The following is a 22,688-nucleotide window of genomic DNA, read 5'->3' on the forward strand; positions in this document are numbered from 1 at the left end:
AACCAAGCATGTCATAGTAGAGATTCCTTTTGGACTAAGATTTGGCTCCAAGAGTTTTGTCTTCCTAAGACGTGGTTTGGGGTGGGTCCTGACACAGGGAGAATCTTCTTTTTAAAAAAAAACAAAACAAAAAAACATCTTACTAGCAAGAGACTGGAGAGTCACTTGTCTGAGATGGTCTAGGTTCTCCTGCTTGAGCAAGGGGTTGGACTAGAAGACCTCCAAGGTCCCTTCCAGCTTCTATTCTGATTGATTGATTGAAGTAGCAAATTCCTGCAGAGAAAAACAGCACAAAGACACTGAACACAAGGAAAAAGCATGAAAAGGAACATTTTTGGCTATGTTAGCAGGAAAAGGGAAGTTAACAAAGTGGTAGAATATTGGCTGGGGATGGAAGAGCGAAGAGTTTGGCTCATGTAGGCAGTCCTCGGCTTACGACTATCATGAGGAGCAGAATTTTAGTTGCTAAGCAGGGACAGTTGCTGAAGAGAGTTGCTTTAATGAGTCTTGGCTGATTTTACAACCTTTTTTGCCACGGTTGTTAAGCAAATCACTGGTCATTAAGTGAATCACATGGTCATTAAGTGCATCCAGCTTCCCCCCCCTTGTCGGAAGCCCGCTGTGAAGGCCACGAATGGTGATCACATGACCCTGGGACGCTACAATCATAAATACAGGTAGTCCTCATTTAATGACCGTTCAAAGTTTCAACAGCACTGGAAAAAGTGACTTATGACCATTTTTCACACTTATGACCATTGCAGCATCCCCATGGTCAGGTGATCAAAATTCAGACACTTGGCAACTGACTCGTATTTATGATGGTCGCAGTGTCGCCAGGGGATCACGTGATCCCCTTTTGCGACTTTCCAACAAGCAGAGTCAATGGGAGGAAGCCGGATTCGCTTTACGACCGTGTCCCTAGCTTCACAACTGTGGCGATTCACTTAACGACTGCATCAAGAAAGGTCGTAATGTGGGGCAAAACTCCCTTAACAGATGTCTCGCTTAACAACTGAAATTTGGGGCTCAGTTGTGCTCGTAAGTCGAGGACTACCTGTGCACGCCGGTGCCCAAGTGCCTGGATTTTGATCCCGTGACCTTGGGGGAAATGCTGCGATGGTCGTAAGTGCGAGGACTTGTGTTCACCCCCCTTTTCAGCTGTAACTATGAACAGTCGCTAAATGGAGAATCATAACTCGAGGACCATCCTATTATTGTGCTTTTGTCCCCTCCTGGGACTCCGTGGCTCATGGGTTTAGGATGTTGGTTTTTAATTTGCAGCCAAGTGAAGGGGAATCACACCTAATTTCGCAACCTTTGCACCTTGGCTGTTACGTGAATTGTGCAGTCATTAAGTGGATCTGGCTTCTCCCATTGGCTTGGCTAGCTGGTCGAAAGCTGCCTGGGAAGGTCGCAAACGGTGATCACGTCACACACACACACACACACACACACACACAAACCGAGATGCCGCAACCGTTGTAAATACAGGCCGGCACCCAAATCTTGATCACATGACTCGTGAGGATGTTGCAACGGTCGTAAGGGCGAGGACCAGCCCTCAGTCATTTTTGTCACCGCAGTCTTAACTCTGAATGGCTAAACGAGCGGTTGTAAGTCACGAACTAGCTGTATTAAGATCAGGGTGGCTGCATCCTGGTTAAGGCTTAGATACAGAGGGGTGGACTTTGAGGATGTTGGTTTTTAATTTGCAGCCAAGCGTTTTCAATCAGCTCGCCTGCCACTCTAGGTCCTTATCAGCGCGACAGGATCCACAAGTTAGTGGATCAATCAAAAGAAGCAACTGCGGCCCATTTCCCACACAGACACACAGAGACACAAACACACAATTAACCAGTGGAACAACCTGCCTCCAGAGGTGGTGAATGCTCCAACACTGGAGGTTTTTAAGAAGAGACTGGACAGCCATTTGCCTGAAATGGTATAGGGTTTCCTACCTGAGCAGGGGGTTGGACTAGATGACCTCCAAGGTCCCTTCCAACTTTATATTATTATTATTATTATTATTATTATTATTATTATTATTATTATTATTATTATTATTATTATTATTATTATTATTATTATTATTATTATTATTATTATTATTATTATTATTATTATTACAAGCCCCAGGCTGCCTCTGATCCGCGCAAGGGGCAAATCTGGGGAGATAAATAATTGGTACCCTTTTAAATAACATTTTAATTCTGCGTAGTTTTAACCTTTTCACTGGTTTGTACTTGTCTGATGACCTGTAAGCCGCTCGCTTGTAGTCGGCATAAAAAAAAAATCAACACAGCTGATCCTCCACTTACAACAGTTCGTTTTACTGACCATTCCAAGGGGCAACAGCATTGGGGGGAAAAGGCGACGTGGGAGCCTTTTTTCACACTTTGGAAGATCAGAGCATCCGGTCATGAGATCACCTGGGTCACGTCGTCCAAATCCGGACGTTTGGCAACTGGCTCATAGTTATGACCGCCCCCAGCATCCCCCGGGGTGACGAAGTCCCTTTTTACGACCTTCTGACCTGCAAAAGTCAAGGGTTGGGGGCAGAGCCAATTTTACTTAACAGCCGTGTGACTGACTCAAGAAAAAAAAACACACCCTGCAGCGATTTACTTAACAACGGTGGCAAACGAGGGAAAACTCACTGAGCGGCTGTCTCGCTCAGCGACGGAAATGTCGGGCTCAGTTGGTGGTCGTGAGCTGGGGACTGCCTGTCCCTCGTGAATAAATAAGTGGATGTATTAATTAACAAATGAATTATGAATCATACATTCTCGTTCGCTAATAAACACATGAATCAGTAATGGGTTTTCCTGAACCCGAACGCGACTCGGGAGGTTCCTCCGGAGCCCATTTCGACATGCGATACATCCACTCTCGCCCGAAGCTGCTGCTCTACCTGTGCAGGTGAGGTATACCTGTGGCCAGGTAAGGGACAGGCTGCCTTGCCAAAGGGAGGCGCCAGCCTTAAACATCCTGCAAATTCGACAAGTAGCAACCTGAGATCTGTTCTCGTTGGCTTCACACAAGATTAGGAAGCAAAAACAAAAAAAGACTTGGAAAAAGAATTTTTTTAAAAAAAGCCCTTCTTGCTAATAACAATAACAAGTGAGGGTTGTTGAGGATGTGACCCAGATGTGGCGGGCAGGAACTTTCAGTGAAATGGCCGAGTGAAACCACCAGGGGGCGCTGGATGGCGCCTGGTTTAAAAGGCAGGGCAGATGTTGGCAGCTTCACTCTCCACTCTGAATCCAGCCAGTGCGCTCTGGAGAAACGCCTGGATTAACAAAAGACAAAGAGGACCCCGAAGAAGAGCCTCCTTGCCCAGCGCAGTCTCTCTGCTTTGAAAGAGCCCGCCGGCTTTGCTCCAGCCGCCTTCTCCAGCCGCCCGCTGCCTGTCTCTCGCTCGCTCACTCGCTCGCTCGCTCCAGCTGGTTCCTGCATCTTGCAGCTGCTTCGCAGAAGGAGGATGGCCAACGCGGGTCTCCAGATGTTGGGCTTCATCATGGCCTTCATCGGCTGGATCGGCATTGTGGTCTGCACGGCCATGCCCCAGTGGAAGATCTCCTCCTACGCGGGGGACAACATTGTGACGGCCCAAGCCATCTACGAGGGCCTTTGGATGTCCTGCGTCACGCAGAGCACGGGGCAGATGCAGTGCAAGGTCTACGATTCCCTTCTCAAGCTGCCAGGTAAGCATCCGCTGCGACGCCTCTTCTGGGGTGGGTGGGTGGGTGGGCAAGCAGAGGAAGGGGCTCTCCCCTTGGCTGCCTTCACACAACCCATTTCCTAGGGGTGCCGAACGAGCCCACTTCTTGAGCTCCCACGGTGCCATCCACTCTTAGCTAGCCAAACTAGCCCCCTTCACACAACCTCTCCAGAATGCAGAAGCAACCGGGATGGATCTTCAAACTTGGTGCAATCGCTAGACTTTCTTGGGGGTGAACTCAGCCTCTGGGCGAGTCAAAGGACCCTCTGGGGGGGCCTGGGGGTTTTTGCAGAGGGAAGGAGGAGAGATTGAAACGTTCGTGAATCTTTCTAATCTCGTTTCCTGGACTCCCTTTAGATCCCTTCTGGATCAGATAAAAGAGAACATTTGTGTGTTTGAATATGTGCCGCCGAATTTCTCTGTAGTCAAGTTTGGCTTTCCAAAGTTTTGCAAAGTTTTAAGTTTGCCAGTTCTCCAGCCACGGCTCTGCCAGGGCCAGCTCTTTCTCGTTTGCGACGGCTGATAGATAGATTTTCTGAAATTCTGCGGGTTGATTGACAACTATGGAAAACGCAAGCGTTTCGACGACGCAAAGCCCACCAGCGAATTTTCCGCCTATGTGAATCCGCCTCTTCCAGAGGCAAAGGTTTTACGCAACTGGGGAAAAAAAAAAGTTTCTGTAATTACCTTATTCAAAATATTTCTCCAGTGACGTGTTGGTGTCACGCAATCGTTTTCCAGTATCGGAGGTTTGCAGGCTGACATGCAACGGCACGTAGGAACTGAGCAATTGGGAGCTTGTGCTATCACAAACTACAACATTCGACAGTCAGGGCGACAGTGAAGCATCAGATTCGAAGTTCACACTTTGCGTTTCTTAAACCCGAATCATAAGAGCGCACGCTTTCGAAAAGTAGATGCCGCTGGCAACAGGAAAGGCCAAAACGACACGGTGGTGAATTGACAAATGAACACCGTTGTGTTTTGTTCCATCCAAAGAGACATCCCCTGGAGTCACACGCAGTACTGCTCAGCTTGGTTAAAACAGGGTTGTGTAGTTTTGGGATTAAGAAAGTCGTGTGAACCGGAACATCTGCGTATGACTGAATTAGAGGTTGTTTCTCTGGTTTTTTTTTTGTTGTTGTTGGGCTTTTGCAAATGATAGCAAGCTGGAATCGTGGTTTGTGAAGCTTAGCGCGTGATTCTGCACATTGTGTGAACAGAGAATGTCGTGAGGAGCAGAAGATCTGCCCGTGACTGAATTTGGACTTATCTGTGTGTTTGGCCACTGCAAATGACGGAAACGTTGCAGATGCGGTTTGTGGAGCCTAATGCGTGATTCTGCACACTGTGTGAACAGAGAAATACTTCTTTGCTTTGCTTTGCAAAAGATGATTTTTCCATTCGGTGGGCAGGGACCCCCCCAAAAGAAGCCAGAGAGATGCTTCCTTCTTATTTCTTGTCCTTTTCCCACATGCAAGAGAAACAGGGATGTGGTTGTAAGGAAACACACTCTGTACTTATGTATCTCTATGAATCTCTATGGAGATTCTCCATCATCCAGGTCGTCATCCACTTCCCCCCCCCAAAAGGTAACTGGTGTTTCTTGTGGTTTTTTCCCCCCCTTGGAAACATTTCGCTTCTCATCCAAGAAGCTTCTTCAGTTCTTCTGAACATTTTTTTTATTTTTATTCCATTTATATCCCGCCCTTCTCCGAAGACTCAGGGCGGCTTACAAGCTTAGCAGTAGCCTTCATTCTATGTATATGCCTGCTTATTCGGGCTTTCACACACCCCCAAGCGGCATTATTACAAAGTCAGCTTAATTGCCCTCAACCATCTGGGTCCTCATTTTACCTACCTGGGAAGGATGGAAGGCTGAGTCAACCTTGAGCCTGGTGGGACTCGAACCTGCACTAATTGCAGGCAGCTGGTGTTACTTAAGGAGGCATTAGCCCACTGCTCCACCAAGGCTCTGTACATCTGTGTACTGAACTGAAGAAGCTCCGTGGGTGAGAAGCGAAATATTTCCAAGGGGGGGGAAGAAACCCCAAGAAAGTCTAGCTGCCTTTTGGGGGGGGAAAGCACCTTTGGGAGTTACTATGAAGTTACTCCCCAAAGTGAAAACTCCCGTCTGGAGGCCCCTTTTGCATTTGAGAGACCTTACTTCAAATATATAGGGACGCGGTGGCTCAGTGGGTTAGGACGCTGAGCTTGTCGATCAAATGGTCAGCAGTTTGGCGGGTCGAATCCCGAGTGCCGCGTAGCAGAGTGAGCGCCTGTTACTCGTCCCAGCTTCTGCCAACCTAGCAGTTCGAAAGCCCGTAAAAAATGCAAGTAGAAAAATAGGGACCACTCCGGTGGGAAGGTAACAGCGTTCCGTGCGCCTTTGGCGTCTAGTCATACCGGCCACATGACCACGGAGACATCCTCGGACAAGCGCTGGCTCTTTGGCTTTGAAACGGAGATGAGCACCGGCCCCGAGAGTCGGAAACGACTAGCACGCATGTGCGGGGGAACCTTTACCTTTACCTTTACTTCAAATCAGTGCAAAGGGCAGTGAGGCAGGGCTAGCTCCAGAAACTGAATCAATCAATCGATATAAATCGATCAATTTAAAAAAGAAGGAAGCAGGCCTGGGGTGGGCCAGTCAAAACATGTGGGAGAAAGGACATGATTCTGCAAGGGTCTCCTGCTGAAGCAGGGGGCTGGACTAGAAGACCTCCAGGGTCCCTTCCGAGTCTGTTATTCTCCGATTCTGCAAGGGTCTCCAGCTGAGAATTGGGATTTGAAATTTGAACGCTCAGTTTGGAAACACCAGCAAAAAAAACACGAATTGAACACCAGGGGCGTCGCCTTTTCCAGTGGTTACCTTTGCTTAAGGTGGGGACAGCTGATCGTTTGCCCCCCCCCCAAAAAAAGGGACAAGGAAGATTTATTTATTTATTTATTTGCTCTGAGTTTACATGAGCTGCTCTCTCTGTTTTTCAAACTTGGCAACTCTGAGACGGGTCGACTTCCGGGCTGGCTGGGGGATTACAGGAGCCAAAGTCCACACACCTTAAGCCCTTTATTTATTTGTACATCGCCTGTATTATTTTTACAAATGACTCAAGGAGACAACAACACATCTAATATTCCTTCCTTCTCCTGTTTTCTCCAAACCAACAACCCTGTCAGATGGGCGGAGCTGAGAAAGAGCAACTAGCCCCGAAGTCACCCAGCTGAGTTTCATGCCTAAGGCGGGACTAGAACTCACCGTCTCCTGGGGATTGGCCCAAAGTCACCCAACTGTCTTTCATGCCTAAGGCGGGATTAGAACTCACCGTCTCCTGGTGATTGGCCCAAAGTCACCCAACTGTCTTTCATGCCTAAGGCGGGATTAGAACTCACCATCTCCTGGTGATTGGCCCAAAGTCACCCAGCCAGGTTTCATGCCTAAGGCGGAACTATTGTAGAACTCACCGTCTCCTGGTGATTGGCCCAAAATCACCCAACTGTCTTTCATGCCTGAGGCGGGACTAGAACTCACCGTCTCCTGGTGATTGGCACAAAATCACCCAGCCGGCTTTCATGCCTGAGGCGGGACTAGAACTCACCGTCTCCTGGTGATTGGCCCATAATCAACCAGCCAGGTTTCATGCCTAAGGCGGAACTAGAACTCACCGTCTCCTGGGGATTGGCCCAAAGTCACCCAGCCAGGTTTCATGCCTGAGGCGGGACTAGAACTCACCGTCTCCTGGTGATTGGCCCAAAGTCACCCAGCCAGGTTTCATGCCTAAGGCGGGACTAGAACTCACCATCTCCTGGTGATTGGCCCAAAATCACCCAGCCGGCTTTCATGCCTAAGGCGGAACTAGAACTCACCATCTCCTGGTGATTGGCCAAAGGTCACCCAGCCGACTTTCATGTCTAATGCAGGATTTGAACTCATGGTCTCTCGCGACTGTGCTGGCTGGAGATTTCTGGGAGCTGCAGTCCACACCTCTTAACGTTGTCAAGTTTGAGAAGCACTCAATTCATTTGAAACGCCCCGTTTAAGAGCGAAAGGTTTACGAATCCATCCTATTTTGCATCGTCAACTTCGAAGGTTGAAATCAAATCCAGTTCTTTTTCACTCCCTAACTTTAAAGCCGGATCTTTCTTCTTCTTCTTCTTCTTCTTCTTCTTCTTCTTCTTCTTCTTCTTCTTCTTCTTCTTCTTCTTCTTCTTCTTCTTCTTCTTCTTCTTCTTCTTCTTCTTCTTCTTCTTCCTTCTTCCTTCTTCTTTCTTCTTCTTCTTTCTTCTTCTTCTTCTTCTTCTTCTTCTTCTTCTTCTTCTTCTTCTTCTTCTTCTTCTTCTTCTTCTTCTTCTTCTTCTTCTTCTTCTTCTTCTTCTTCTTCTTCTTCTTCTTCTTGTTTTAATCATTTGCTTTCTTTCCCCCCCCCCCAACCTCCTTTTTTGACGTTTTGAACTAAGCTCTGTGCAATTTTCGATGTCTTCTTTGAAATAGCGTTGTAAATCTTCCTGAACATCTCCCTTTTCTGAGTGGATTAAAAAGATAATAAATAACCAAACTAGAATGCAGTTGCTCAAATCAGAGTTGAGATTTTTCTTAAGTTCCTTGTTGTCATGTATTTCCCCCCCCCCTATATTATTCCCCCCCCTTTTTTCCCTGGAGGAAGCCCAATAAATATGGCCTCAGGGGAAGTTTTATTCCTAAATAATCTAGGAGACAGTGAGTAGATTAGCTTGGAAAGGAGTTGCAGGAACAGAGAAATTTAGGCTGTTGTTGAATCAGCAAAGATCTGATTCGTGTTTGGGGCTGGATTCGATTCCGTGGCTTCCCCGCGTGACAGGCTGTGTTGGCGTGCGCAGATGCACGCAAAAGTCTGTCTTGAGCTGCGATGGATAGAAAAAGCCGTGGTTTCGGCAAATGGAAGGGGTATTCCTACGATTATAATAAGCATGGGAAGGGGCCCTGGAGGCCATCTAGTCCAACCCCCTGCCTGCCACAAGCCAGGATAGGGCATATAACAGTGTTTCTCAATCTCGGCAGCTTTCTGATGAGTGGACTTCTCCAGCTGGGGAATTCTGGGAAGTTGAAGTCCACTCATCAGAAAGCTGCCGAGATTGAGAAACGCTAGGTTATAGACCCACCTATTAGCACCTTTCCTGGAAGTCGGAAGCCCAGGCGGACTAAGCCCTGGAGAGGCACTCTGAACATGCTCAGAGGCTGCCTCTTCCCACCCTTCCTTGCTCCAACACAGAGCTTTGAAACAGGAAGTTGGGAACTGTCAGGAAAAAGAGCCTTAATTCTCCCACCACCCTTTCCAGTTCCTGGCTATCCATTTCAACCCCAAACTTCCATGACCGATCATGGGAGAGGGGAGGAGGAGGGAGAATTGTTCCTCAAGATGCAGCAAATGCACTCTGCGCATGACCAGAGGCAGACTTGTGGGAGTCTCCGAGAAGCAACCAGGCTTTTTTTAGGATTCCAGCACACGTTTCTCTGGGACTCTTGAGCAAGGATTGGTGTGCCAGCCTGATTCGTATCAACGGGGAGCAACTTTGGGTGTCACCCCAAATTCAGTCTCAGGAAGAACCTGTCCTGGCCGGCTGCCCCTCCCTCGTGGGGCAGACACACCCAGACAGCTCCCGTTCGTGTGGGGAACAGCCTCGGTTTGAACCCTTTTCCCAAGCAAGCAGCTGGAAAAACGGCACTCTGGAGGTGTCTGATGGAGTAGAGAATGCCCACCACCACTCCGCGCGCGCCCGTCTCCCTCCTTCTCCGTCCCGCTTAATTTCATTCCAATGGCATTTTTAAATTTCTGGGTCTGCTTCTCTTTTTTTAAACTCTTTTAAACATATTGATTTGTTTAGGTTTTTCATGTTTTAATGCTGTGTTCAGGTTCTTCCTGAGTGGGGTTTGAGGTGAAACACACACACACACACACACACACACACACACCAGAGTCGTCTGCTGTGAGATGGGGGGGGCAAATAAATTCAATAAATAAATAACAAATTGAAGACTTTTATTTATTGCTTTCGCATTTTACAGTGCACTTTAAGCAGTGTCTATACCCAGCCCAGAGTCACCTCTGTGGCGAGATGGGCAGTCTACAAGTTTCATAAAATAAAATAAAATAAAATAAAATATTTAAAAAATAAAATAAAATATTTTAAAAATAGTAAAATATTTTTAAAATAATAAAATAACAAGAGAATAAAATAATAAAATAAAATAAATAAAATAATAAAATAAAACATAATAAAATAAAATAGAAAAATTAAAATTAAAATAAAATAAAATATTTGAAAAATAAAATAAAATAAAATATTTGAAAAATAAAATAAAATATTTTAAAAATAGTAAAATATTTTTGAAATAATAAAATAACATAATAGAATAAAATAATAAAATAAAATAAATAAAATAATAAAATAAAACAATAAAATAAAATAGAAAAATTAAAATTAAAATAAAATAAAATATTTAAAAAATAATAAAATATTAAAAAATAATAAAATAAAATATAAAAAAGTAAAAAATAATAAAATAATAAAATAAAATAAACCAATACAGGTAATCCTCGACCTACAACAACAATTGAGCCCAAACTCTCTGTTGCTAAGCGAGACATTTATTAAGTGGGTTTTGCTCCGTTTTATGACCTTTCTTGCCACAGTCATTAAGTAAATCCCTGCATTTGTTCAGTTAGTCACACCTGGTCATTAAGTGAATCCGGCTTCCCCCCGTTGACTTTGCTTCTCAGAAGGTCATGAAAGGGGATCAAGTGACCCCCCCCGGGGAACGCGGCAAAGGTCGTAGGTGTGAAAAATGGTCAGAAGTCACCTTTTTTTGGTGTTGCTGTCACTTCAAACTTGTTGTAAGTCGAGGACTAATGGTAAAATAAGATGCAATGCAATGCAATAAACCATGGGTAGGCAACTTCGGCTTTTTTATGACACATGGACTTTAACTCCCAGAATTCCTGAGCCAGCTATGCTGGCTCAGGAATTCTGGGAGTTGAAGTCCATGAGTCATAAAAGAGCCAAGGTTGCTACCCCTGGAATAAACAGATAAATTGACCAGCCCATAAATAGCCTCTTGCATTTCTGTAGCTGTTCCTCCTCTTTTGAAGGGGGCTATCGCCCCCCCAGCTTCATTTTGCAGCCCCTGGAAGAAGCCCCCGGATTAAGAGGGCCCCAAACAGAGAGCGCCCCCCGTTGCCCAATTGAAAACCCTTCCGGTCCTCAAATCCGTCACTTTGACCTCCTGCCCAGCGTTTTCCGACTTAGATCTCTAGCATTGGAAGGGACCTCGGAGGTCTTCTAGTCCAACCCTGCCGCTCAAGGCAGGAGACCTTATACCATCCTGGACAAATGGACATCCAGTCTTTTCCTGAAAACTGGAATTACCTTACAAATTTCCCTGATAGAAGAAATATATTGAATGAGGTTGGTTTTAAATCTAGCGGTATTTAAGGACAGAAGTAAGTAACCGAATCGGCTACAATCGTTGGGGATCCACTATAGAACTGCTACCAACGGCTCATTCCCTCAGTACTATTTTAATTTATTTATTTTTATTTTATTGATTAAATTTGTATGCCCGCCCAGCTGGCCATTGGATGTTCTTAACGCCAAAGAGCCCATCGTGGTCTTTATACGGTGAAAGTTGTTTAGGTTTAATAAGTTTTAAGTTTATTTTTTTAAAAAAAACAGAAAACAAAAAGTCCAGAATCAGGCAGGCTGTTAAAAATGCCCCCAATCTTCTTACCATCCTGATTGTTCCCAAAGAATCAGGGGGCTGGAGTAGATGACCTCCAAGGTCCCTTTCCAGCTCTATTCTTCCAATTCTAATCCTAAAGGAGGAAATTTTGTGCTGTTTTGTACCAAAGGAGGAAATTTTGAACTTCAGGCTCAGCAGATGGCAGGGAACAACACCCTGAACTGGTTTCAAAATAGTCCGATTTCTGGGTTTCTCCTGAAATAAACCTTCGGATCAAATATTCACACAACCAGCTCTGCCAACCGGAGGACGGAGGGTCTGCTTGGCCAGCCTGTCCGAATAGATCTAGGCGAGGAGCCTGTGGTTGGGGGACAGAGTGTGGCACAACCGGTCAAGGCAGGAGGGGAAGAACACGCAGAATATTTGGCAACCGGGTCACAACAGGCGGAGAAGTGGGAGGACCGCATCGCTTTCCATCTACGCCGGGAGTCCCTGGGGCAGAATTGGCAGCTCTGCCTCCCACTCGGAGACCAACCAGGAGCTCCTAGGCGCGCCATCGCCCCGCCCAGTCTCCGCCCTCTTTTCAGGAGCAGGAGCTCCTTGGTTCATTCTATGGCCCCGCCCAGTCTCCGCCCCTTTCCTAGCAGTTCCTTTATCCATCCCATTCCCCCGCCCAGTCTCCACCCCTTTTTCAGAAGCTCCTTTATCCATCCCATGGCCCCGCCCAGTCTCCACCCCTTTCCCAGGAACAAGAGCCTCCTTTATCCACCTCCTGACCACGCCCACTCGGCAGCCTTCTTTATCCATCCTATGGCCCTGACTGGCCTCCACCCTTTTTTAGGAGTAGGAGGAGCTCCTTTCCACAGGCTGGCTGGGGAATTCTGGGATTTGAAGTCCACGAGTCTTAAAGTTGCCAGAATCGGACACCCTTGTTCTGTGCTGTAAAGGCTGCCTCCCTTTCTTCCTTACCCGGGGTGGGTAAAGACCTAGCTGGGCCATTGGCATTACCCATTTCATCTGGCTTTATGTTAATCTGAATTTGGAAACTCAGAGAATGGGTTCAGTCGGAGCCCAGCAGGACGTGTGATGGGCTGAACCTGCCCATGAACTGGAGAGCCCTTGAGGACCACGTTTGGGGTGGCATTTCTGCTTGATGGAAGACTCTTCAAGGCCTTTGATCTTCCTCTGGGTCCCCAAACCTGGCAACATTAAGACTTGTGGACTTCGACTCCCAGAATTCCCTGGCACGTCCGCATTCCTTTCGATGTGTGGCCTGCTTACTCTCTTTAATCCCTTTAATCCCTTCCTCTGCAATCCCCCTCCGCTCTAGGAGGTGGACGAAAAGAAATAGGTGTGGCTGGCTGGGGGGATTCTGGGAGTTGAACTCTACAAGTCAATATTGCCAAGTTTGGAGACCCTTGCTAGAGGGGGTTCCCAAGACCTCTGGAGATGCCCAGACGTATTCTGGGCTACCTCGTGGTGTGGTCTGCTTGGATTGAGGGCTTTCAAGCACAACAACAAGTGTAACAAGATGGTGGGTTTGCTGTCACTGTGAGTTGTGGTGGGGAGGGGGCACGAAGGGAGGCTCAGCCAATCTCAATGTATACCTGGTTGTACTTTGACAATAAAGGTTCGTTCATTTGTTGGGTGGGGAAGCGTGCCAGGTGTGGAAGAGACCCAAACTAGGTACACCAGCTCTGCGCGGCCCTGCCAAAATTTCTCTTCCTTGGCTGTCCGCAAGAGTCGGACACTTTCGCGTAGGCAGTGTGAGGTTAGACAAGTCTTGGCTTGCTTCCGACAAGCGGGCCTCCTTCCTTCCTCCTGCAGTTCCTAGCGCTGGAATTTCAGCTCCTGCAAAGGCTCTTCAACGAGACCTCGAGGTCCCTAGGAACTCTGCTCCATTCCCTCGGCGTCACCTCGGAAGCCCACCTGCCTCTAGCCCAGGGCTTTTCAACCTTTTCACCCATTGTACCACTTTTAGGATATGGCAACATCCGAGTACCACCAGTCGCCTAGCTAGGGGTCAAAACCATGGTGACCCAAAAAAAAAAAAGGAAAAAAGTGATGAAGTACAGGTAGTCCTTGACTTACAACAGTTCGCTTAGTGACTCTTACAATGGCACTGAAAAAGGGCCCCCCAAGCCACAGCCGAGCAAGACTCCTGCCTGCCCGCCCGGCGGCACTCTTCCTCCTGTCTGAGGTTTTCATGGTTGTGAGCATTTCTGTTGAGGATTGGCAGCGGGGGTGGGGGTGTTTGGTTTTTATTTCCCCCCCCCCTCTGCTGGGTGGTTGCAGCAGGTTTTGGTCACTTCACGTGACCCTGGGGCACTGTGACCGTCATAAATATGAATCAGTTGCCAAGCATCTGAATGTAAATCACAAGGCCCTGTAGATGCTGCAACATTCCAGCTGATTGGCGCTTCTTCTGGGCTCAGGAGTGCCAGGATTGGTGCTGAGCTCCAGCTGGATCCTGGCGCTGATCCTGGCACTTCCGCTGAGCCCCGACAGCCCTGCAGCTCCAGCCGTCTCTCGCTCAGGCTTGGGTGGTGCTGCCACCGGTTCAGCTCATTCCCCTCCCCCGGTACCACTTTTCTAGGATGGCCGCGTACCACCTGCCAGGTGCCAATGTACCACAGGTGGTACCCGTACCACTGGTTGAAAAGCCCTGAGCTAGGGTTCTACAAACCCTGTTGGAGGCCGTGACGCTTCTGGCCGTCTTCCTCCTCCAGTTCGCCCCTTGGAAGCACATCAAAGGCCCCTCCTGTTATGAAAGCAGAGCAAGGGAGCATCATAACCATGGGCGCCCCTTTGGGGGCCCCGGTGTTGGGTTGCAAAGCCCATCATCCACAGAAAGGCATCGGTGGGAGAGGTCAAAGAAATCCAGGGCTGCGAGGGTTCAACGGAAGATGGGCTTCCAAATGCACAGGGGCATCCAGAGTTGACGGGACCTGGACCTCAGATAGGTTGAAGTCTTCTTCACCATCGTCTTGAGTTTGTTTTTGGGTTTTTTTTGGACCAGGATACCCAGGTTCCTTGGTCAACCTGGGCAAATAAGCGTGCTGGTTGGGCATTAATGAGATCCGGGGTTCAACAAAGATGGAGAAGGTGTGTGTGTGTGGAATGGGTTTAGAACATGATCGGGTTCAGATAAGGCAACCAAAACCATGAATATACTAAGATTACCTTGATTATAGTAGCAGAATCCTGCAAGCATGGAGGAACGTCTCCTTCCCCGGCTTACACTTTTGGGACAGCTAGGGAGGGTCCCTTCTGAGGGCGCTTTCTCCAATTACCTTCCTGTTTTGAACTCAGATTTCTTTTATCAGGCTGTGGTCTAGTCCAGGGGTAGGCAACCTTGGCTCTTTTATGGCTCGTGGACTTCAACTCCCAGAATTCCTCAGCCAGCTATGCTGGGAGTTGAAGTCCACGAGTCATAAAAGAGCCAAGGTTGCCTGTTGTTGTTGTTAGTTGCGAAGCCGTGTCCGACCCATCACGACCCCATGGATGACGTTCCTCCAGGCCTTCCTGTCCTCCACCATCTTCTGGAGTCCATTTAAGCTCACACCTACTGCTTCAGTGACTCCATCCAGCCACCGCATTCTCCGTCGTCCGCTTCTTCTATTGCCCTCAACCTTTCTCAGCATGAGGCTCTTCTCCAGTGAGTCCTTCCTTCTCATTAGGTGGCCAAAGTATTTGAGTTTTAGCTTCAGGATCTGGCCTTCTAAAGAGCCGTCAGGGTTGATCTCCTCTAGGACCGACCGGTTGGATCGCCTTGCAGTCCAAGGGACTCGCAGGAGTCTTCTCCAGCACCAGAGTTCAAAGGCCTCCATTCTTTGGCGCCCGGCCTTTCTTATGGTCCAACTTTCACTGCCATACATTGCAACTGGGAAGACCATAGCCTACCCCTGGTCTAGTCTGCAATTCTTCCACCTGTCTCCCCAAGGTTATTCTCACAGCCCATTACAAGGTCCACCTAACCACGTTCAGCCTAATCAGGCGAATGCTTAGCAGATACCTTCACACAAGGTGCTAAACATAGGTGGGGAAAGTCAAGGAACATCTGCAAGAAAACCACCAAGGTCAGAGAGCACCGAAGGTCCCACCATCTCCTCCTCCTCCTCCTCCTCCTCCTCCTCCTCTTCCTCCTCCTCCTCCTCCTCCTCCTCCTCCTCCTCTCTGCAAACTGCACTCCCTTCTAGCACTGATGATATTACCTAGTCGTGTAATGAAATGTCTGTGGGAAAACAAGCAAGCTCAGAGACCACCAAGGACCCCACAATCCTTCTCTTCCTCCTCCTTCTCCTCCCCACCTTCAAATCCCATTCATTTCTAGCACTGATGATGTTACCTAGTTGAGTTATGAAACGTCTGCAAGAAAACCTTCAAGGTCAGAGGGCACCAAGGACCCCCACAGCCACCCTCCTCCTCCTCCTGCTCCTCCTCCTCCTCCTCACACACCCCACTCCCTTCTAGCACTAGTTGGGTCATTGAAACATCTGCAAGAAAATTACCCAGCTCAAATAGCACCAAAAACCTCACAGTCCTCCTTCCCTCCTCCCCCTCCCTTCCTCCTCCTCCTCCTCCTAGCAAACCCCTCTCCCTTCTAGCACTGACCATCCCTACTTGGGTCATGAAACATCTGCAAGAAAATTAGAGCCTACCAGTTCTCCTCCTTCTCCTCTTCTTCCTCCTCCTCCTCCTCTCCACAACCACCTCCCTCCCTCCTAGCATTGATGATGTCCCCTAGTCAGACAATGAAATGTCTGCAAGGAAACAACCCAGCTCAGAGACCCCCAAGGACTCCACGGTTCAACCCTGAGCTACTAAGGATCTCTTCTGTCAGCACCACACATGGGTGTTAAAGCTCTTCTATCATGAAGTAAGGAGAGCCCGTCGTCACCCAAATTCAGATGGAAGATCTCAACAGCTGGGACCAAAGTCCCAACAGATAAGACTCCTGGCTGACCCTTACTGTCAGTTGGATCTGGGGTGATGGACAACCAGGGGGGGGCTGGCCTCCCCCTGACCAGCTGGCTTTTCTCCTCTCCATCTGGATGATCCCCCCTCCTCCCAGATTGTTCTGCATCTTTTTGGCACCAACCCATCTGCGTATTGTTCCTGGAAACCTTTGGAGGACTCAAAGAGGGCGAGGTCCTTGCACATTCCGTTTTGCAAAAGCTGCACCCTCTCACCGGCTCCAAAAACAGCCAGCCAGGAGAGGAGACGGCTGTCAGTTGGTCAGGAATGTGCCCTCCGTGGCTTTCCGAGGGCGGGGAAGAGGGTGCAGCCGGAAACCATCCAGCGGGACCAGATACCACTTCAGAAATAGCTCGAGGGTGTCCGAGGGGCTGCTAGATGAATAATGGACGGCCAGCGGTGGCCCCGGGATAGGCCAAAAATAACATCCACATCCTGGATTCCAGAAGCCCCTCCATGCAACCCTGAGGTGGGAGTCTGGGAGGGAAAAAAACCCCCCTTGAAAAGGAAGATTTGTGTTCCTGGGATAAATTCTCTGATTTAGGATTCTTGTCTTCCCATCCCTTATAATATGAATACCGCCACTTGGGCCTCTGATTCTGCTTAGATGCGTGGAGGATCCGTGGGGAAGGATGAAGCAGGCAAGGATTGTGGGGAACTGCGGCTTCCCCCGATGTGTGCTCCGGGCCCTAAAAGGGGTGGTGGAAGAGATCCGAATCCAGGACTTGGCAACCTGAAAAAATCTCAAAGTTGCTCTTAAGGTCCCCCCACCCAACTGCTTTCTTGCACGATCATCGTTCTGGCCTGTAGTTCAGATTAAAGGGCGTAGCCCCCCCCCCAAAAAGGCTTAAATAACACCGATAGGGCAAGTATATAAAGATAAAAGCAAAGCCTCCTTTTTCAGCACTGATGATGTTACCTAGTTGGGTCATGAAAGTTCTGCAAGGAAACCATCAAGCTCAGAGAGCACCAAGGACCCCACAATTCTTTCTTTCTTTCTTTCTTTCTTTCTTTCTTTCTTTCTTTCTTTCTTTCTTTCTTTCTTTCTTTCTTTCTTTCTTTCTTTCTTTCTTTCTTTCTCTTCTCCTCCTCCTCTCCGCAAGCCCCACTCCCTTCTAGCACTGATGATGTTCCCTAGTTGGGTCATGAAAGGTCTGCAAGGAAACCACCCAGGGGCTCAGAGACCCCCAAGGACCCCCACAGTCCCTTTATGACTTGCACATCTGCCTAGGTGGGATTTGCACATCGGGACCCTCCACCCAGCCAGGCTAATGACCTGCAGCTGGTGTGGCCCTTGGGGGGGAAGGAGGAGGGTCCCCCCATACTCCCCCCCCACGGTGGACTCGTGGGGAAAACAAATTTAAATAAGAATTCTGTAAACAGCCTCTATGACGAGGCAATCAAGATGATCGATTAGAAAAGAAGCTTTATATGGATGCGGTTATTATTTTGCAGAAGCATGAGAAAAATGTCTAGATTTAATTGTCATTTATTCCAATAATGAGAACTGTATTAATTTAAGGTTGGCAAAAGAGAATATTACTGGAAGAAGAGAAAGTCAAGCAAAGCCATTATAGGGACTATAGAATTATAGAAAATAATTGTTATGGATTGTTTTTTTAAAAAAAAATACTAACCCAGACAACACACTGTTTACCAAATATTAAGGTGATTGTGTTAAAAATCAGTAAAAACATAGTTAAAGGAAAAGGAAATCCTTGCTTTTAGGGGATGGCCGAGAATCTCAGTGGCCTCCTTGGCTGGTTTGCGTGTTTCACATCTGCCTAGGCGGGATTTGTACATCTGGACTCTCCACTCAGCCAGGTTAATGACCTGCAGCTGATGTGGCCCCTGGGGGGGAAGGAGGAGGGTCTCCCCCATCTCCCCCCCCCCCGGACCCATTGCTGCTCTTCTTGGTTGCAGGGGTGGTGCAGGAAACCAGGACTTCCCACCCTTGCAAATGGCCTCTTTGGGAGCTAAGTATTAGGTTTGGCCTCCCCGTGTTTTTTAAGGCAAATTACTCCCTTTTTTGCCCCATAACTCATTTCCTGTGTATGTTTGTGTGTGTGTGTTTTTAAATAGTCAGCGTTTGGAAAATTAGTTTTACTCCTTATGGGTGGTGGAGGAAATGTCCAGGGGGGGGATATGTGTGTTTAAAATGGACGTCCAACTTCGTGTCTATTAAAAGCTTCTTCCCTCTGCAGGTTTTGAATAGGATAGGATAGGATAGGATAGGATAGGATAGGATAGGATAGGATAGGATAGGATAGGATAGGATAGGATAGGATAGGATAGGATAGGATGGGATAGGATAGGATGGGATAGGATGGGATGGGATGGGATGGGATGGGATGGGATGGGATGGGATGGGATGGGATGGGATGGGATGGGATAGGATAGGATAGGATAGGATAGGATAGGATAGGATAGGATAGAGAATTATGAGAATAGAATAGAATAGAATAGAATAGAATAGAATAGAATAGAATAGAATAGAATAGAATAGAATAGAATAGAATAGAATAGAATAGAATAGAATAGAATAGAATAGAATAGAATAGAACAGAACAGAATAGAATAGAATACAGAATTATGGGAATAGGATAGGATAGGATAGAGAATTATGGGAATAGGATAGGATAGGATAGGATAGGATAGGATAGGATAGGATAGGATAGGATAGGATAGGATAGGATAGGATAGGATGGGATGGGATGGGATGGGATGGGATGGGATGGGATGGGATGGGATGGGATGGGATGGGATGGGATAGGATAGGATAGGATAGGATAGGATAGGATAGGATAGGATAGAGAATTATGGGAATAGAATAGAATAGAATAGAATAGAATAGAATAGAATAGAATAGAATAGAATAGAATAGAATAGAATAGAATAGAATAGAATAGAATAGAATAGAAAATATGGAATGGAATAGAAAATAGGAGAAAGAATAGAATAGAATAGAATAGAATAGAATAGAATAGAATAGAATAGAATAGAATAGAATAGAATAGAATAGAATAGAATAGAATAGAATAGAATAGAATAGAATAGAATAGAATAGAATAGAATAGAATAGAATAGAATAGAATAGGTTTTTTAAAATCTCAAGGCCTAAAAAGAAGGGTATTTGGACCAGTAAGGTTTTTTGAAGTATCCGCCGGAGAAAGATGGCTACTTCTGCCGTGGAGTGCCGAGCATCTAATTACGCACAGGGCAGGATCCTCATCCTCTCCACAATAAGAAATGAGCAACAGCCTTTGAGAAAACGTTCTTGGGGGAATACCACAAAGGGCGGGAGGGGGTGAAGAATGCAGTTGTGTGGGGGGGGTGGGGGTGGTTTCAGAATCCCATTCCAAAGATCACAACAGAGGTGGTGAAAACATTTCTACATTTCTTCTGAGGACTTCAGTTGCACAACGGAGTTTGCACAAACACTGCTTCCCACTGGGAGCAGGAAGGCTTTTTCTGCACTTCTCTGATCCTGACTCTGAACTTAATTTAAAACCAACACCCCGAACAACAAGGAAGGTGTTGACAGGAGGAATCCGTTGCTGAGATCTAAGGCAGCTTCTGAAGCCCCCTGGCAAACTCAACTCCACAGGAGCTGAGGAGCTTTGCTGCCTGTTGAGGAAGGGCGTGTGTGGTGTCCACGAATCCATAACCTGTTCTACTTTCTTTCTTTTAAGCTCTTCCCCCAGATCCCCCTCGGGCTGGTGGCCTCCCCATTGCTGAATCTTGCACTGATTTATTCAAAATCAGGATGGTATAGGTAGTTCTCCGCTTAAAATCACAGCGGGGACCCAAATTTCCATTGCTAAATAACAGACCAGGAAGGGACCTTGGAGGTCTTCTAGTCCAACCCCCTGCTTAAGCAGGAGACCCTGGACCTTTTCAGACAAATGTCTGTCCAGTCTTTTCTTGAAAACCTCCAGTGATGGAGCACTCACAACTTCTGGTGGCAAGTAGTTCCACTGGTTCATTGTCCTCACCGTCAGGAAATTCCTCCTTAGTGCCAGGCTGCTTCTCTCCTTGATTAGTGTCCATCCATTGTTGTGGGTGCTTTGGAGAATAGCTTGACTCCCTCTTCTTTGGGGCAGCCCCTAAAATATTGGGAGACTGCTATCGTGTCCTTCTCTTCGTTCTTTTCATACCCAATGCCTGCAGCCGTTCTTCAGAAGACCTCCAAGGTCCCCTCCGACTCTGTTATTTTATTAGTCATCTTTGTTGCTCTTCTCTGCCATCTTTCTAGAGCCTCTACATCTTGTTTTATAATAGGGTGACCAAAACTGAACGCCTTATTCCAAGTGTGGTCTTGCCAAGGCCTTATAAAGAGCTACTGACGCTACACGTGACCTTGATTCTATCCTTCTGTAAGATGGGAGATGTCCCAAAGTTGCTTTCTTCACGAGGCAACTGGACTTTCTTGTTTTTTTTTTCCCTTTGAAGACGTTTCATTTCTCATCAAAGCTGAAGAAGCTTCTCGGATGAGAAGCGAAACGTCTTCAAAGGGCAAACGAGAAAAGTCCAGTTGCCTCGTGAAAAAAGCAACTTTGCGATGACCTGGATGACTGAGAATTTCCATAGACAAGACGGGTAGATGGTTTCTATTTTAGGATCCTTTTGTCAAGGTTGTTAAGTCAATCACGTGTTCATTGAGCAAATCCAGTTCCTTCATTGGTCTCCGCTTGTTGGGTAACTGGCTGAGAAGGTTGCAAATGGCTGTTGAAAGGAAAATCAACTCCAGTTCCAAGCCGGGAGAAAGACACTGGAAATAAAATGGAGGCTAAGATGCTGGAAATAAAATGGAGGCTGCTTAGGAAAGAAAGTTCCTGTTTATTGATGAGCGGAACCAGCAACAGCAGGCAGTTCTGGGACAGCTGACAAAATGGCTGAGTGAGTGGATGGATCTGTCTAGAGTTCTGATTGAGATGCTCCAGGCAGTTGTACAATGTAGTAAGCCGTGTGTTTTTTTGCTATTCTAACAGTGGAGGGGATATCTTATTACACCCCAAAGGTCCTGTCCTGTCCTGAGAATTTGGGGTGGGTGGGTGTAAATTCTTAATCCCATCAGCTGGGGGGGGGGAGCTGAAGGCGTTTGGTTTATGAATAGATCGGCCCAGTCTTTCTTAACAGGCACAAAATATCCATCTGAGGCTTCTGCTTGAGGCTATTTAGAAAGACTGGGGCTGCTTTCTGCCTTGGTTAAGATTTTTCTCCATTTCTCCCTTGGGGAAATATAATATTCTGCCTCTTTTAATATTAAGAATAAAGAATATTTTAAACTGGGGACGGGGGGGGGCTTCCTATATATCAATAGGGGCTCATGTGACTGTATGGCAGAGAACACGAGGATTAGATCTATCGGAGAGGTTAAAAGTAGGTGTGTATTAGCAACTCTTCTTCCTCCTCCTCCTCCAGAGAAGACATTTGGGGTGTGAACAGCAACCCCCCCCTGATCTTCCTGGGTTGGGCTGGATTAAGACTTGAAAGCGAGACCACCAAAGAAGTTGCAAAAAACATGCCAGAAAAAGCCCTTTCCTGCTGTTTTCCAGGAGGAAAACTGGAGGGGATGGATGAAGCTTGCCTATAAAATGAAGCCAAAGAGCTGATCACAACAACAAAAACATGCAAAGGAGGGAAGGGGTGGGTGCAGAGACCCTTTGCTTTACATTTGAAGTCTGCAGGTGCCAGTCACTAATACCTTTAACTGTGTTTGTTGTTTGAATGCCTTCTGGAAAGAGGGTGATTAAGGCGTCCATTAGCAAGTGTGGAGATACAGGGGGGGGGGAAACTGACTGAGAATTTGCACAGATCGGAGGCTCCCAAACCTGGTTTAAGTCCAGGTGGAAATGAGAGAGGCTTAACCCTTGGCCTGCCTAGATACAGGTAGTTCTCGACTTACGACCACAATAATCAAAGGCCTGGAGGCTAAAACATACGAAGAACGGCTGCGGGACTTGGGTTTGGCTAGTCTAAAGAAAAGAAGAAATAGGGGAGACATGATAGCAGAATTCCAGTATCTGAGGGGCTGCCCCAAAGAAGAGGGGGTCACATTATTCTCCAAAGCACAAGAGGGAAGGACGAGAAAAAAATGGTTGGAAACTGATCAAAGAGAGAAGCAACCTGGAATTAAGGAGAAACTTCCTAACAGGGAGGACAATTAACCAGTGGAACAGCTTGCCACCAGAAATCGTGGGCGCTCCATCACTGGAGATTTTCAAGAAGAGACTGGACAGTCACTTGTCTGAGATAATATAGGCTGGG

At 47.1% G+C, this 22,688-nt stretch overlaps 1 protein-coding gene across 1 annotated transcript in view; it reads left to right on the forward strand.

The window, feature by feature from the left end:
- Positions 1-3,353: 3,353 nt before the first annotated feature.
- CLDN1 (claudin 1) overlaps positions 3,354-22,688 on the forward strand; it is a 30,226-nt gene continuing 10,891 nt past the window's right edge. The window contains exon 1 of the mRNA XM_081329506.1: positions 3,354-3,707. Within this exon, the coding sequence (XP_081185632.1) occupies positions 3,485-3,707 (223 nt within the window). The 5' untranslated portion in view covers positions 3,354-3,484. The remainder of the gene's footprint in view (positions 3,708-22,688) is intronic.

The sequence above is a fragment of the Vipera berus genome (assembly GCF_964194415.1).
Source record: "Vipera berus genome assembly, chromosome: 5".
Lineage (NCBI taxonomy): Eukaryota > Metazoa > Chordata > Lepidosauria > Squamata > Viperidae > Vipera > Vipera berus.